General features: G+C 40.6%; 1 protein-coding gene across 1 annotated transcript in view; it reads right to left on the bottom strand.

The window, feature by feature from the left end:
- Window positions 1-575: 575 nt before the first annotated feature.
- ipo8 (importin 8) overlaps window positions 576-16,363 on the bottom strand; it is a 33,566-nt gene continuing 17,778 nt past the window's right edge. Inside the window, exons 18-25 of the mRNA XM_053344160.1 lie at window positions 11,706-11,831; window positions 11,501-11,598; window positions 11,172-11,267; window positions 9,858-10,078; window positions 5,858-6,063; window positions 2,775-2,996; window positions 2,531-2,660; window positions 576-887 (exon numbers count right to left, since the gene is read on the bottom strand). Coding sequence (XP_053200135.1) covers window position 887; window positions 2,531-2,660; window positions 2,775-2,996; window positions 5,858-6,063; window positions 9,858-10,078; window positions 11,172-11,267; window positions 11,501-11,598; window positions 11,706-11,831 — 1,100 coding nt within the window. The 3' untranslated portion in view covers window positions 576-886. The remainder of the gene's footprint in view (window positions 888-2,530; window positions 2,661-2,774; window positions 2,997-5,857; window positions 6,064-9,857; window positions 10,079-11,171; window positions 11,268-11,500; window positions 11,599-11,705; window positions 11,832-16,363) is intronic.

The raw sequence follows: 16,363 nt of genomic DNA on the forward strand, positions 1-16,363 counted from the left end.
TGTTATGTCATAGCCGGAGGCCGCGAGTCTCTGACCTTTACACCTCGGCCTTCTTGTCCAACCACAGTCTGTATAACAAGGCACCCTGACGGAGCTGGAGCCCGTCGTGCTCAGTGTAGGCCCTCATTTCATGAGATGATAAAAAGTGTTATATGCTATAGAGAGACAAAGACAAGCGCTTACAGTACATACAAACACACACACTCTGTTGTGTTTTTATTTATTTTTTTACAGTTTCTCTCTCTCTCTCTTACGCACACACACACACGCTTAGTCACAGACCAAAGGACTGCACTGTACATGAACTTTATCGAATTTTGCTGGTCAAGGACATATATATTTATAATGCAGACCTTTCTCTGGAGCACGCACACGCGCGCACACACACACACACACACACACACACACACACACACACACACACACACACACACACACACACACACACACACACACACACACACACACACACACACACACACACACACACACACACACACACACACACACACACACACACACACACACACACACACACACACACACACACACACACACACACACACACACACACACACACACAGGTCCTGTCCTGGTGATAGGAATATTCCAGTAGGGGCTCTGTACAGTGCACCAGGTCCCATGCTGTTGTGATGCCAACCCAAGCCCCTGCTACTCCATCCGGTTCTTCATGGCACTGTGGGACGAGGTTTTTTTTTTTCTTTTTCTTTTTTCTTGTGGGCTCCATCAAGTCATTAAGTCTGACGTGGTCTGATCTGGACTGAGGTCATTCAGTTTAAACTGGAATCCACTTCAGATCAGGTCAGACCCCGCTCCTCTTTTCTTCATCCCCCTCCTCAGATGCTGCAGTCCATCTCATCTGCGCTCTGGAAACACAGAGAGAGAGAGGAAGCAAAGAAAAGTCCCTCATGAGAGATTGTGAGACCTCAGAATAAAAAACCATAAACCGCATGTTAAACACTTTTTAAGTGCTGCTATTTAGAATTTAATTTTCCAAACCACAAACTAATTGGTTCCAGAAGATATGATGAAAATACTATAATATGCAGCACAGGTCCAGGAACAGGTCATGAATACTCTGATAAAACTCTTTACATATATTTTAATATTTATTCAAAATGAATGGTTTGATCTCTTGGGAAATATGTTGATTTATTTCAAACAGTGAAATGAGAAGATTAAGATCAATCTCATGTCTGTACATTATCTGGACACAAACTGATATGTTAGAAACAACAGCGTATCCATCTGCTAAACGTCTCCTGTGTAGTGTCTCCAGCTATAGTGTGGTTTGCCAGATATGATTAGTCAGCACAGGTTTTGGTCTCTGTACAGACATGACAGAACCAAACCTGCCAATCTCACAGTGAGGACAAGACCCCAGGAAGCTGTTTGTTTGCCAAGAAATAGTTCAGACACATAACTCCCCTTAAAAACACAAGCTGTTGCTTTTACGTTTATTTTTCACTTTGAACCGATTGAGAGGATCACATCTCACTCTCAGAGAAAGTGACAGAAAATAACAGCAAATACATACATTTACCAAAATCCTGATCTATTGTTTTAATCCTCCTGTTGTCTTGCCATTGACCGTGCAACTTTTGTCCTCCTGGGTCAAAATGGACCCGGTCTGGTTTCACTGTTTATAAAGCATATGGTATAAATTATCATCCAATTTTGTGTTTGATCTTTTTAGCTAACTTCAGTCCAAAGTATTGCCACAGGTTTTACATATATTATTGGAAATTGTGATCAATAGTCCTCATTTAAATGATCCCTCATTTTTTAGTTAAGGCCCATTGTCCTCTTGGGTCAAAATTGACCCTAGGACAAAAGGAGGATTGATGTTAAATGTTTTGTACTTCATTCACGTAACTTCTACACCTTTCCTGTTTTTTCTTTATATCAAATCAAGGGTTCAAGAAAAAAATGGGCGTCCTATGTTGTACAGATTCTAAAGCCCACTGAGGTAAATTTGGCGGTTGATGCAAATCTAAATTTCTCAGGCAATATTTGCAAAGGATTTCAAGAAGTTTTGTTGCTTTTTACTGGGGGACAAAAGCAAATAAATTATATTAAAGAGGACAGTCCAGACCTGCTCTAAGTGAAAAGTGCTTTTGTTGTGATTTGGCACAATATAAATACAACTGAATTGAATTTAATGCAAAAGTCTTCAGGATATTTAGGTGTTTTTTCTCCCCTATCTGAAGTCTTTTCCTGCATGCCCCTTCTGGGTCTCTGCAGTCTATACTCTCTGATGTCCACTGCTCCTTATGCTGCATTCAGGAAAATATGTCAGAAAGTTGTAAATCTCCACTTCACACTATGGAAAGTGTGACAGAACAGACCTCGAGGCCAATGTTCCAATTAAGAACTATTCTCACTGAATTATCTGAGCATCTTCTCACACCCCTTTTCCCCCTGTCTCTTCATCTCTCTTTCCTTCTGCTCCCAGCCAGCTCACCCCTCCCACCCCCCCACCCTTTCTGTTCTATGTATGGCCTCTCACCACTGGCCCTTGGCGGCGGTGCTCCTCCTCTGCTGTGAGATGCTGTAGATCTCCTGCAGCTGTTTCTTCTGGTCGTCGCTGAGTGGAGCTGTCAAACACTGGTACCAGGCTGCATCAGTGTTCTGGATCCCTAATACAGTGGGAGAGTGGGTCAACCATTAAATCCAGAAGCCTTGGGTATAACCGGCGCCAAAGGACGCACTACTGCAGTCGTGAGTTACATGGCTGATCAACAATGACTTACTGAGCAGGGCAGCTGTGAAGAACTGATACTCGTCTTCTCCGTTGTCGTAGTCGAGAGGTGTGCTGTACTCCTCCAACGGGGTTCCCTCGAAGCCGTCGTCGTCCCAGTAGTCGTCTTCGTCTTCGTCCTCGTCCTCACCCCCCGGGCTGGTCGGCATACTGGACTGCTGCTGCATGGTATTACGGTTCTCGTTCACCTCGTCTTCATCACTGGGAATCTCCTCTGCCAACACAGAAAACAACACACCTATGAGGATGAAAGCATCATAATGTCACCTCGTACCGACATTTACCTCAACACAGACTACAGAGTGCAAGCCTGAATATAAAGTGATTTCAATAATCTAGTGGAAAACAAATTTTAATTGAATTTATTATTAGGATAGCCCCTTGAGACCCAGCATCTCATTTTCAAGGGGATCATAAAAACACAAAATACAAAAAACAACACATACACACAGAGACATCATTAAATAGCAAACATATACTACAAATACAACAATACATGCAGCTTTTAAGTTAATATACTGGACCCTCTTTGCAATGTAATACTGTATATATTGTATTTTGTATTTAGGTAGCTGCCTAGCATAGCTAATAAGGCACCAGCTAGCTGCTGAAGTAGACATTAACTTAAAAGCTGTCTGTATCTATGTATTACATTGCATTGCATAGCATAGTCTTCTAAACCTCTGCAACAAGCTAGTATCTTATCGGCAGCTATGCTAGGCAGCTACATAATACTAAATACATTATACATACAAAAACATCATTACATAACTAACATACACTACAAATACACACAGACAGCTTTTAAGTTAGGTTTAGAAGACTAAAGAGTCCAGTAAACTGAGCAGCTAGCTAGTAGTCTACTTTACTGGCAGCTATGCTAGACAGTTAGCTAACATGAGTTCACTGGTTTTCAAAATGTTTCTCTCTTCCAGTGATTAAATGGCCAGTAAAGAAATATGTATGTAACATTGGTGACACAAGGATTTTTTTTTAAAGCTTGGTGTGGGTATTAGGGCTGTTGCAGTGAAGGAATTTCCTGTGCGGTGCCTCAACATGTGGTCTATGGCGCCTTTTTTTGTGTGCTGAAAATAAGGGTATGTTGGTCTGATTATGTGTACTCTGAATGAAGCAGCAGTAACTGACAAACATGGAAAACACCTTAAATCATGTTTTGGAGTCTGGCTGGATGAGCCTTTAGATTGAATGATTGGTAGAAAATTACTTTACCAGGTTAAATGGCAGATTTCTCAGCTGTGCAGTATACTACTCGCTGGCATCTGGACCTATATGGCTGCCAGGCAGATTACCATCTGACCCCAAAATGCTCAACCCTCAATATTTTTAGAATGGGGCCAACTATCATCCTGTTTGGATGTAACTTGATGTTCAGTTTGAGAGGGGGATTAAAAAAAAAACATATGCCTAAACTGTTGCACAACTGGATGAATTTCTTGCATGTCAGAAATTTTGTTTGGCTGTCCGCAGTTTGAGCAGTTCCATTGATTTCCCACATGACTGCCATCAAAAGCTCATTACAAACTGTAGTGAGCCTGTTTTAATATTCAAGGGTAGTATTTCATATGTTGCAGCTATGACCTGTGGTCTTTTTTTTTTTTCATTATTATTTTTGGGACATTTAGGGCAGAGTGATCAGGAAAGTCCCTGGCTGGATTTGAATCAGGGTTGTAAGGTTGAGAAATTCACAAAAATGTATGTTTTGACAAAGTTTTACACTAAAATACATCTTTCTCGAACAAAATGATGATTGGAGGTGATCAAAAGATTGATGGTGATATTATAAGAGAGAATATTATACAGTAGATGATGTTACACTCTCAACTGCAACATAACATGATGCTGGACGGACAGCTGTAGACAAACTGAGCCAGCTCCGACAGTGAGATGATTTTCCAGTAATATTAAACTGTGCAAGTTGCCATGTGTAGAACTTCTGTAAATTGATAGACATGATGATGACGATGATGATGACAGAATATCAATTTTACATCAAAGTTCTTTTGGTTGTATGTTTTATTTTAGTTCTGTGATATAATTAAAATTCCAAATTCAGATTAAAGCATCACGACTCTTGAATCAATCGTGTCTTTCTCTCCTGTGAAGAAACACAGATTATGTGATCATGACATGAATAAATTCAGTTCAAAGGAGAAAATTAGTGAACGAAACACATTTTCTTGCCGCTTAAGAGACAAGACAACTTATTACATGTGTATAGAGTGGAATAATTCATAGTAGAGCCTGACCGATACTGGATTTTTGGGGTCAATGTTAATACTGATATTAGGAAGTAAAACATTTCTGATGTTGATATATCAGCAGATAATCTTACATATACAGAATATACACGAATATATACGTAAATGCACAAAATGCTGCACTGAACAACCCATGAAAATCTCTTTAAAAGAAAACTCAGATTTCAAGCAAATCTACTTTCCGAATGGATAAGCTTGTTGTTTGCCCAGTACTCCCAGTATTCAAATACTTGATGACAGTTTCCCCAGCTGTATAAGATTGGAAAATGTAGCTCTACTATTTGATATTTGCTCTCTAACATTGTGCCGTTATAGGTTTCACCCATATCTGAACGCGCATTTCAAACCCAATCACATCCCACTTTCACTGGGGGGAAAAAAGAAAGCTTTTCTATTAGGGCTACACCATCTTGAACCATTTAATGCGGTGAAATCAATGCATTTTAAATACCAAGCCACAGGAGAAATTCATAGCCAACACTGTAGCACTTTGTTAATTTATCAGTGTGCCCCACAAGCAGTAGACAAGGTTTAGAAATCTAATTCTTTTACGCTTGACTGAAGCACAGCAGAGCCGGTGAGGGTGAGAAAGTAAATGTGGTGCGGCTAATTTGAGCTTGGGGCAGAATCAAGATTCAAGGAGTGGAAGATCTGATGCTGGCAAAAAAAATGGAGAATCTCATTTCATTATCGTCACTGAACCACTTTCTCTTCTCCTCTCTGCTAGCCTTAGTCATTCTACTTTAGCTTATGGCCTTCCCTCTTATTCCTCTTTCTGTTCCTGAGCTTTTCTCACCGTTCTGGTCTTCTTCCTGAGCCCCTGCACGGGCCAGCAGGTCTGGTTTGTTGATGAGGCGTGAGGCATACAGGTGTTTGAGGCCCAGGAAGAGGAGCAGAATGGAGGGTACAATCTGAGCGGCGACTCCCTCCAGCGCTGCTGGCCGACTGGGCAGCTCCATCAGCACGCTCAGGCCGATGATGCACATCTTACGGTCGTGGAGCCTGGAGGGGTTGGAGGAGGACAAACACTGAGAGTTAGAGACATTTGAATGTGTCTAGTTCTTGAAGACTTGAAGAAGGAACAGTATTAATTCAGCGTTTTAGGAAATATGCTTATATACTCTTTCTGAGAGTGAGATAAGCTGAAGTACAGAGCTGGAATCGGGTTAGCCTAGCTTAGCATCGAGAGGAATACAGCTAAAGTTGAAAAAAAAAATACATCACTGTGTATATATTTAATGTAAAAATGTCAATTATTGGTTTGAGAGGGAGATACATGCTGGAACTATTTCTTCATGAACAACAGCGTATCCATCCGCCCAACACTTTTGTGCACTATCTCTGGCTGTAGCATGGGTTGCCAGATATGCTTGGTGAGTTTTGGTTTTGGTCTCTGCAGATATAATTATACAACTGTCGGAAATCACTGCACTGCACTGTTATTCGCCAAACAAATAGTTCCAACATGTAATTCCTTAAACCAAATACTGTTCTTTTCACATTTATGTTAGTGTACAGATTAAATAAATCCTAAAAAAAAGTTAATTAATGAGATTTTGTGTAGCTGATACGAATTGGAAAGAACCCTTGACAAAGCAGCCACAGGTCACAAGTAATTCCCACATAAACTGATTTACCCATATAGACCCAAGAGGACCTAATCTGTGTTTACTGACACTAACTCGCCCTTTAAAGTTGAAGTCGTTTTTCAAACAGACAACTTTTCATCTGCTTCTTCTTTCTCTCATATTTGAAAACCAGGAGAAAACACAGTAAGTACACATGTACACACGTCAGGAGTAAGATAAGTGAGCCTGGGTAAGATAAGGTAAGACTGATGACTAATACAGCACTGTTAATGGCAACTGTGATTAGAATCTTGTTGCTGTAATTAGAATTAGATGTGCATGTAAACACAACGAATGCATATATTAAAACACTATGAATCAGCTCTATTGAAATTAAGCTGATGTTCCATGTATGTCCTGAACGTCCTGTGCCTTTTTAATGTTACTAAACACATTCACCATCATACTGACATACATAACGTGTGAGTCAGGATCAAATCCACAGCATTCACCATTTAGCAACTATATGAAATTGACTGTGATTTGCTGTGACTTAAAGGCGCAGTGTGTAGGATTTAGTGGAATCTAGTGATGAGATTGCAGATTGCAACTAAATAAACAGTCCTCTGCTCACCCTCCCTTTCCAGTAATTATGATGACCCTCAAACCCGCCAAAAATGCAAAAGTCCCTCTCTAGAGCCAGCGTTTGGTTTGTCCGTTTTGGGCTACTGTAGAAACATGGCGGTGCAACATGGCAGCCTCTGTGGAAGTGGACGGCTCCCTGTGTAGATATAAAGAACTCATTCTAGGATAACGAAAACACAACCATGCTTATTTTCATGTGATTTTACACGAATTAAAACTTACTAATGAATATTATAAACAATTTTTACCAAGTCTGTTCGGCAAGATGCCAATAAATTCTACACACTCCACCTTTAAATGGTAACATTAACGACAAATTAACTGTTAACTGTGGTTAAGGAGTCATTTTTGTCTCACTATTTAGGTTTAACCCAGGTAGGAGTTGTTGGACACCAAAACAGAGTTCAAACAATGGGTGAATATAGAACTTGGATTTGCCATGTGGACATAAATATGACTCCAAATTAATGGTGATCTTCGTCTTCTACATGTGTAAACAGGCAACAGATTAACCACTTAACACACGCCCCTGTTTTTTATGCTGTTAGCCTAAACGACATGCCCAAGTTGTGAGCAGCACAGATCCCACATAGTTTGAGACTCAGAGATGTGTCTGGTATCATTGGAAAGGAAACACTCTCAGGATTCTTGTAAAAGTGTCTGTGTGATTCTGTGACTTACTGACAAAGAGTGGCAGAGGTTACAATGATGGGGTTGTTTACTCGCCCATAGGTTTGCCTTTACAATGACATGTGTACAGACATTCAGGGACCTCTCAGCGGGTTATAGACACAATGAGGCCACAGCCACAGGTCTTGGCTTCATGCAGTCCAAATTTGGAGTCAAAAGACCAAAAGATGAATTTTTCTGAATTATTTTTCAACAGGTATGTCCATGCGTTTTCCTCAGGTCCTTTTTGGAAACTCCAAATGGACACTTGGTTACCAAAGCTGTATAACCGCAATCAAACACCTATAACTTCACATCCCCTTTGCCTACAATCAAAATCTTGGTCTCTAATGAAAGCTGACGCCATATTATTATTATTATTATTATTATTATTACATATAACCATATTTTTTTGTTTGGCCATATCTATCTATCTATCTATCTATCTATCTATCTATCTATCTATCTATCTATCTATCTGTTTATTTTGGTATAAGTCATATGTCAAGTCGAAGAAGAACCAACCGTGTACCAAAATGCCGAGTGCGTAATGATATATGGTTCAACTCTTTTACGCACAGGGCGCACGCCGGTTACGCTTGGAGTTTGATTATGGACAGCCAAACTTGATAGTTTAGTGTCATACACCGTTGGAAACCTCTGACTATTGGCTAAAAGGTTATCAACTTCATTTCACCGAATATTTCCATAGACTAGAACAGCAGTCAATCAAAGCCATGTCGTCATTGTTGTCGGTCACATGTCCTCATTGGCTTTGGAGACATGTACTGCCTAAACCTAAACACCGATTGGCTTGTGTGTGGTGTCGTCAGAAGCAGGAGAGGCTCACGGTCGTAAACATCTAGTCACGTGTACTCTGAGATGGACGTGCAGGTCAGGAAATGACGTAAACGGACCGTATATGGTTTGTTATTTGTGTCATTACGTTACGTGTTGGACTAAATACATGGACATATTGAGAAAAGTATTTCGGTTTTATGGAAACGGATTTCATATTTCACAAGAATGGATACTTGGCGAGCTGTACAGAAAGTCCTGAGTCATAAGATGATTGTTGTGGATAAAGGGAAGACTTGGAAGGTATGTAGGCATTATAGCTTTTCTTACTTAGCTCAGGGGCTAGCCGAGCTAATCGCTAATACTATTACGGCTGTGAGCAACCATATAAGTCGTGAGTGGTCTTGAATGAATCAGGACAATCTAAGCTTTCCAACGATGTACGGCATGAATATATATGTTTAAGGGTTGGTGTTTAAAACATTCAGAAGAACTTGTAGCTACCTCCTAACATCCGTCCCGTCCCATAGACGGAACAGCGTGCGTTAAGTGGTTAACAAAACAGCTAGATTAGGGAACAATTTGGGGTTAGGGTTAGTTGCTCAAAATACATGGACATGTGGACTGGAGGAGACAGGAATCGACCACCCAATCTTCCAATTAGTGGACAGCCCGCTCTACCTCCTGAGCCACAGCCACCCCATAATGTACAATCTGGTTAGTGACTGGGAGCAGCCATCACAAGCTTCTACCACCATCTATTTTATGACAATGCAGAAATGCTGATCTTTGTGTCATATAGTTATGTGACTGGGCACTAAAGGCAATATTATATCAGAGCTGTGTCTGTCAAGAGTTCTTCTGCTCATAAGTGGATTAAATCCCTTTTTGTTTATTAATGCTGCTCGAAGTAAATTGTTATGATTTTCCTCATTTAAGCTGTGCATGAAGACAACATCATCAGCAAAGAAACGTGCCCTGAAGCTAACTTTGCTTCTGTAAGCATCTTATTAAACAATTAGTTCCTCTAAAATCATGAGAGAAAATTGTGTTCCTCAGTTAACCCAGAATCAGTCTACCCTAACCAGATAAGAGCAGCAGAATCCTCCCTCTCACCCCAGGAAGAACTCTGTGTCGTTCATCCACTGGTTGATGAAGTGGGCTGTGATGGGCTGCGGGTTGTGTGGGAAGCGCATGTTATCCAGAGTGTGGATGAGCAGCGCTGGATTGTAGTACAGAGCGGCGATGGCCACCTGCAGGCACATGGTCCTCAGGTCGCTGGACTTCACCCCCCGCATCAGACGCTCCAGCACCGCCTCCACGAACAGAGGGATGCACTGCAGACGGGAAAGAGGAGAAATCAGGCTGCAGTTACTCCTACACTTCACCTTCTTGTGGAAACCTTTTTTTTGTACTTGGTTAGTTTATGTTCAGACTGCTCAGTTACAATCAGCTTGTAAACAGTGGGATTTCTTCGGTGCATTCACAGGCTCCTTTGCACCTCGTGTGGTGGGTACGCTCAGAATTTAATGAATGCACCAAAGTACAAATAAAATCCTTTAATCTTTCATTTCCTGCTTTGTTTTTCTCAGACTGCCTATTCATCAGTTCACATTATTCATTAAACATGTTTATTTGCAAATGGGAGCCTTTTGCCAACTTTGTTCTCTCATTTCAGTTTTTAAACCCAGCTTAAATTAAATTCCAGGTGGATTACAAAGTGTGGTAATACGTTTTCATTTGGCTCTTATTGCTTGAAAACAAAACAGTTGCTGCTTTGTGGAATCTACATAAGAAGACCTCAAATGAACTGAACACACAGACATGAGGCTGATACTCAGCTTTTTCCTATTTTGTCTATTTTTTTTACAAATTAATCTTAGTCTAATGTTACTAATGTACTTGCTGTTGTTTTGGGCTATCAGGACACTCAACACCCAGACGAGCCATTAACTTATGTGCAATATATTCATTGCCTTACCCGTCTCATTTTATTTATTATATTACCTGCACCTGTTCTGTTATATAGTGTTAGATTTTGCCAATTGTTGTTTCTATAGTTGACTGTACAATGACAATCTTATCTTATTGTATCATTTTAATTTTCTATCAAGCACTTTGAGCTACATCCCTTCTGTGAAAGGTGAAAGTTTACCTATTATTATAACAGTTATCATGGTGTGAAAAAACTATTTCATTGTTAACATTACAGACAACGTCACATGTAAAAGATATCCGTTAAAAAGTATGACGAAGAAGAGTGAAAACACACTGCTTACACTCATAATGAAAATGCTTCATCTAAAATGCTGCAGCTACATGGAACCAAGTGGTGACACATGCTGCTTGCCTTTTGCTATATTCCTATATACATGTATGATAGATTTGGGTGAGTGCTATCATTGAGATGAAGATGGATCTGACTCTGACCTCGTCGATGCCTCGGCCCCTGCACTGCAGGATGATGACTTCCAACAGCTTGGCAGCGTGACACTCTGCGTCCTCGCCTGCGTCTATGGTCAGCACCTGCAACAGGCCCAAAGTCAAAAACGGTCAAGCAGAAAAAAACACTTGATTTCAGTTAAGATCTCATCAAAAATGAAAGAAAAGAATCTGTTTACGCCTGAGTAGTGGCAGGTGCGTGGGAGGGATGCCCGATCACAAAAGGAGAAAAGTTACATTGCATTGAGTAGCAGTTCATCATTTAGTCCTTTGGGAGACAGGAGACACATAAAACTGTCAAATATCTATAATCCTACCTTTTTGCACATGCTGTAGATGACCTCTAGGTGCTTAGGGTTGGATAGGAGCATGTCTGTATCCACGGTAACGTAATTGTGCAAAAGAGGCATCATATCTGTAACAGAAAAACACAGACTGTAATTAACAATGCCAACTTTTTTTCTGGGTTGGTGCACATTCACAGAAGCGCTTATTTGCTTCTTGTTTTCACGTGCGACCTACCTGTGAAGTAGTCGAAGCAGTCGTGCTGAAAGACCTCGTACAAGACGCCCAGCAGCTGCCACATCTGGGGGGAGATGGTCTGACACGTGAGGCCGAATGCCAGGGACAGGATCTCTTCGTAGAACTCTGCAGAGGATGGGGACGCATACAAAACACATTGTGTATGAGTCAGCCGGGAGTGAAGGGGGTAAATGAAAGGAAGTGGAAATGAGTGAGACAAATAAACAGTAAATGGATCTCCTGTTGTGACAGTACTGTTTATAGTACACTGATACATGAGACGACATTAAATACAAGCGACTGCTGCAGTACTCAGAATATGAATGAAAAAGAACTGACTTTTTTATAAGGGCAGTGAAGAAGAAACAGGTTTAAATTTAGTTTGGGGATCTGTTTTATAAGGTCAGTACCAGTGCAGGTAGTGACTCAGAGTATTAGATCAGTGCATTCCTAGATGAAATGAAGAGGCTGTGTTCATGTCAGACTGAGTGCAGCTTTGAATGCAGAGATATGCAGAAACATGGCAGCGCTCCTACAGGGACATCCAACAATCAGACAGCTAATAAACAGACCTCGGGTAAATTAGGTAAGAGCTTTAATTATTACCTCTTAGTTATTACCTCATACCACAGACAAGGTTAGCTACTTTTAAATGAATCTATCTATAAATGATCTATCAAAAAAATCCAAAATTGCGAGGGGGCTAAATAACAGCATATCTAGTTATAGTTACCAGAGCAGAATCACAATCCTTTGCTCATTAGATTAGACTGTCCATTTTCGGTTGACTCATTTTGCATTCTGTGTTTGACTGACTGAGCGCTCATACATGTCAATCAACTCACACCTGAATCCTGCAGCAGGGGCTTTTTGAACTGGACCTAGGCTTCAATTGGTGGGCACCCCTGATCTAGATAATGTATAAAATCGATGCAGATTACATGTAGAAATTATGACCAAATGTACAAAAATAAGAGCCAAGTTTCAATAGAACAGGATTATCCTTTAAATTACAGATAACTCATGATCAGATGGACAGGAAAAATAATGACCATATTTGGACAAACAAAGGAATAAGCTGTATTCATGTGTTCTATATTTTAAAAAACTTCATTGTGTCAGTGCAGGAAAAAACACACACACACACACACACACACACACACACACACACACCACTTGTAAATAAGCAGCAATGCCCCAATGCCATCTTCAATGTGATTATGGGGTTGGCACTGATGTGTTGGGCTCCTCCCCCTCCGTGGGGATTCGTGTAATAACGCGGGGGGGGGTGAAGAGCACAGCTGTGCCGGGTTATGTGCGCGGTATAGATTTCCTGCCGAAAAAAGAGCTCGACCTCCCGGTCTTTCATTTTGTTCATTGTGACCCTCTCCCGCTGCTTTATCTGCCTCTGCCTGAACACAGCTTTCCATTCTGGCGGCGGGAGGTTATCAGTTAATCCATTCATTAACCGGAGCGGGAAGGAGCCAATCCACCGCCAGGCAAACTGCTTTAATTACCAGCATTACTCACACACACACACACACACACACACACATAGATATGCAGATAATCCACACACACTGCTATCTCTCATTTTGACATACTTGGGCAGATAAGCACCTGAACTTAGATACACCCATCGTACACAAGAAGAGCTGGAGGATAGAGAAAGTGTTGCAGCTTGTAGTTATAATGTTATATGTTTGTTGTATGTTTACCCATGCAGTCTATGAGTTTAGTGACTTGGCTTGTATACATTTGTTAATTAGCATTTAGCATTAAATGCAAAAAATTAACCCTAACCCTAATCCATTTTGAACAGATAATGATTTAGATCAAGAGACAGAATATCAAAGCTTTTACAGTTCATTCTCAGGGGAATGTGCAAGTGGGAACTAAATGTCACAGTTCTTTTGATAAAGATTTAAAAAGACAACCTCATGAAATCTGACCCTCCCAGCCTAGGACAGTGGCTGGACATTGTAGAGGAAATCCATGAAAAGACTACCTTAGAACCTAATTAAGATATTTGGCAAGCTATCTGGCTATAAAATTAATAATTCAAAATCCTCCATAATTCAACTCAAAGGAAAGGTTACATCCACCCACTTATGTTCGCAATTTTAGAACAGTGGATTCCTTTACTTACCTGGGTATTCAAATTGTTCCTAAACTGGAAAACATAATAAAAGCTAACTACAGCCCAATGTTGGCATCTACTTCCAAATCAATTGCGGGATGGTCCGGTCTTCCTATTTCTCTGATTGGTAGAATTGATATACTTAAAATGAGAACATTCTCCCCAAACTCTTATATTTATTTCAAAATATCCCCCTGCCGCCTCCTTCAGACTTTCCAGAATGAAAAAAATGTTCAATAACTTTCTATGGAACAATAAACGCCCTAGGCTTCGCCTGTCTCTTTTATATCTTCCCTATGATAGAGGAGGGTTACAGTGCCCTAATTTGCTGTGGTACTTTTGGGCAGCACAGCTAAGAATGTTTATGTTTTACTTCACCACAGATGGACCACTGACATGGAAGGATATTGAAGCGAACTCCCTAAATCTCCCATTCCCCATTTATCTATACTCAGATGAACCTAAAAAAAACTCGAAATATCGTGTCCTAATCCTATAGTTAAAAACATGCTTGGAGTCTGGCAAGAAGTTAGGAAGTATTTAAAAGACCCCCCCCTCCATGTCTTACTTCAGCCCAATCTGGGGCAATGGCTCCTTCAGACCAGGGAGAGCCGATGCAGGTTTCAAATTGTGGGCAGATAGAGGGGTAAAACAAGTAAAAGATATTTATGGTAACAATGGGAATATTTTATCCTTTGAGGAGTTAATTAGAAAATTTTTAGAAACATTTTTTTAAATACCTTCAGCTTAGGAGCTACATCAAAACAAATCATACCCATTATATGTCTTGCCCCCCATTAACCATTCTGGAGAAAATGTTTACAAAAAATCCTTTTGGAAAGGGTATAACTTCTGAATTTTATAACTTATTGAAAGACTTCTTCCCTGATTCTTCTGAGTCTAAATTTAATGCATGGAAATCAGATCTACAGGGGGAACTTTCACTGGAACAATGGCGTAACGCATGTAAATCAGCCCACACAGGGACAGGTAATACGCACCTAAGACTCCTACAATATAATTGGCTAATGAGGGTATATATTACTCCAGAAAAATTAAACAAATTTAATTAGAATATTCCAGACACCTGCAATAGATGTGGGGTAAATAAGGACACTGTATTTCATTGCCTCTGGCAATGTCCAAGAGTGAGGGAGTTTTGGGAGGAGGTTAGAATGTCTGTACAACAGATTCTCTCAATTAGATTGGACCTGGAACCTCGGCTCTTTCTGCTAGGTCTTTACCCAAAGGGACATAGGATAAAGCGTCATGAAAAAATGTTTATAAACATGTGTTCTCTACAAGCAAAAAGGACAATAGCCTTATCATGGAAAAACTTTGGTAAACCCACTATAGCTGTGTGGTTTAGGGAACTAACTTCTTGTTTACCTCTGGAAAAAATGTCTTACACTCTCAAAGACAGACAGGAGGTATTTCAGAAGGTATGGGGTCGCTTCATCAATTATATGGAGGACAATGATTTGTCACATCTGATGCACGGGCCTGGAACGGTATAGCACCTTCTACATGACCCAGTTCTTTCTTCCCCTGCCCCCTGGACTATTCACTATGATAATGTATCTTCTGTGGACCCATGTCTATATGCTCTCATAGAGGAAGCCTCTGACCGCATTGTTTGTGTTTCATTTTGTGTTTCATTCTGTATGTGTATGTATGGATTAAGTGTGTACAGCATGAAAAATTGGACATGACAATGCATGTTGGTACACTCCTGCATCATTTTGCACACCTGTCCATTGTTACTTGTTCCTGTATGTCTTTCTATGCAAAGGAAATTCAATAAAGATATTGTGGAAAAAAAAAAAAGACTATCTTAGAAGTAAAGCAGGGACTCAACGCTGGCAGACCAACCTCATAGTGGTGCCAGAGGAGAAGTGGCCACTACCTTGTATTAGAGCAGTACAGTAACAGTCTGTCATCAGATGTAATTCCACTATTTCTCTAGAATCTGATGGCTCTTTGATACTGAGATCCTGCCTCTACTTCCTCCTCCGAGACTGAGAAAAGTGAATTCACCATCATCCATCATGACAACATTCTACAGAGGAACCATCGAGAGCATCCTAACGCACTGCATCACTGTACAGCTGCTGACCAGAAGTCCATAGGCTGAGAAGATCATAGGTGTCTCTCTTCACTCCGTGGAGGACATCTACACAGACTGGTGTGTGAGAAAGGCAAAGAATATGCCCTTCACCTCCCTCTCACCACCCCTTTGGACTTGTGCCATGTGGAAGACAGCTCCAGAGCATCCGCGCATCAGAACTCTGAATAACCTCTGTATGCTGCCGTCCATCCCTACCTCTAACACCATGAGATGCTACATCTGGACACAAATGCACCAGCATTTTATGTAAATACATCAGTACTACATGTCCTTTATTAGACCAATGCACTACTAAATGCATCAGCACTTTACCTTAAAAAGCTGTTTGTAGCAGCTGATAACGTCATAACGACAATAACGTAATAACGTCAGCTAACGTAATTATTTTGC

Source organism: Scomber japonicus, chromosome 23 (assembly GCF_027409825.1).
Source record: "Scomber japonicus isolate fScoJap1 chromosome 23, fScoJap1.pri, whole genome shotgun sequence".
Taxonomy (NCBI): Eukaryota; Metazoa; Chordata; class Actinopteri; order Scombriformes; family Scombridae; genus Scomber; species Scomber japonicus.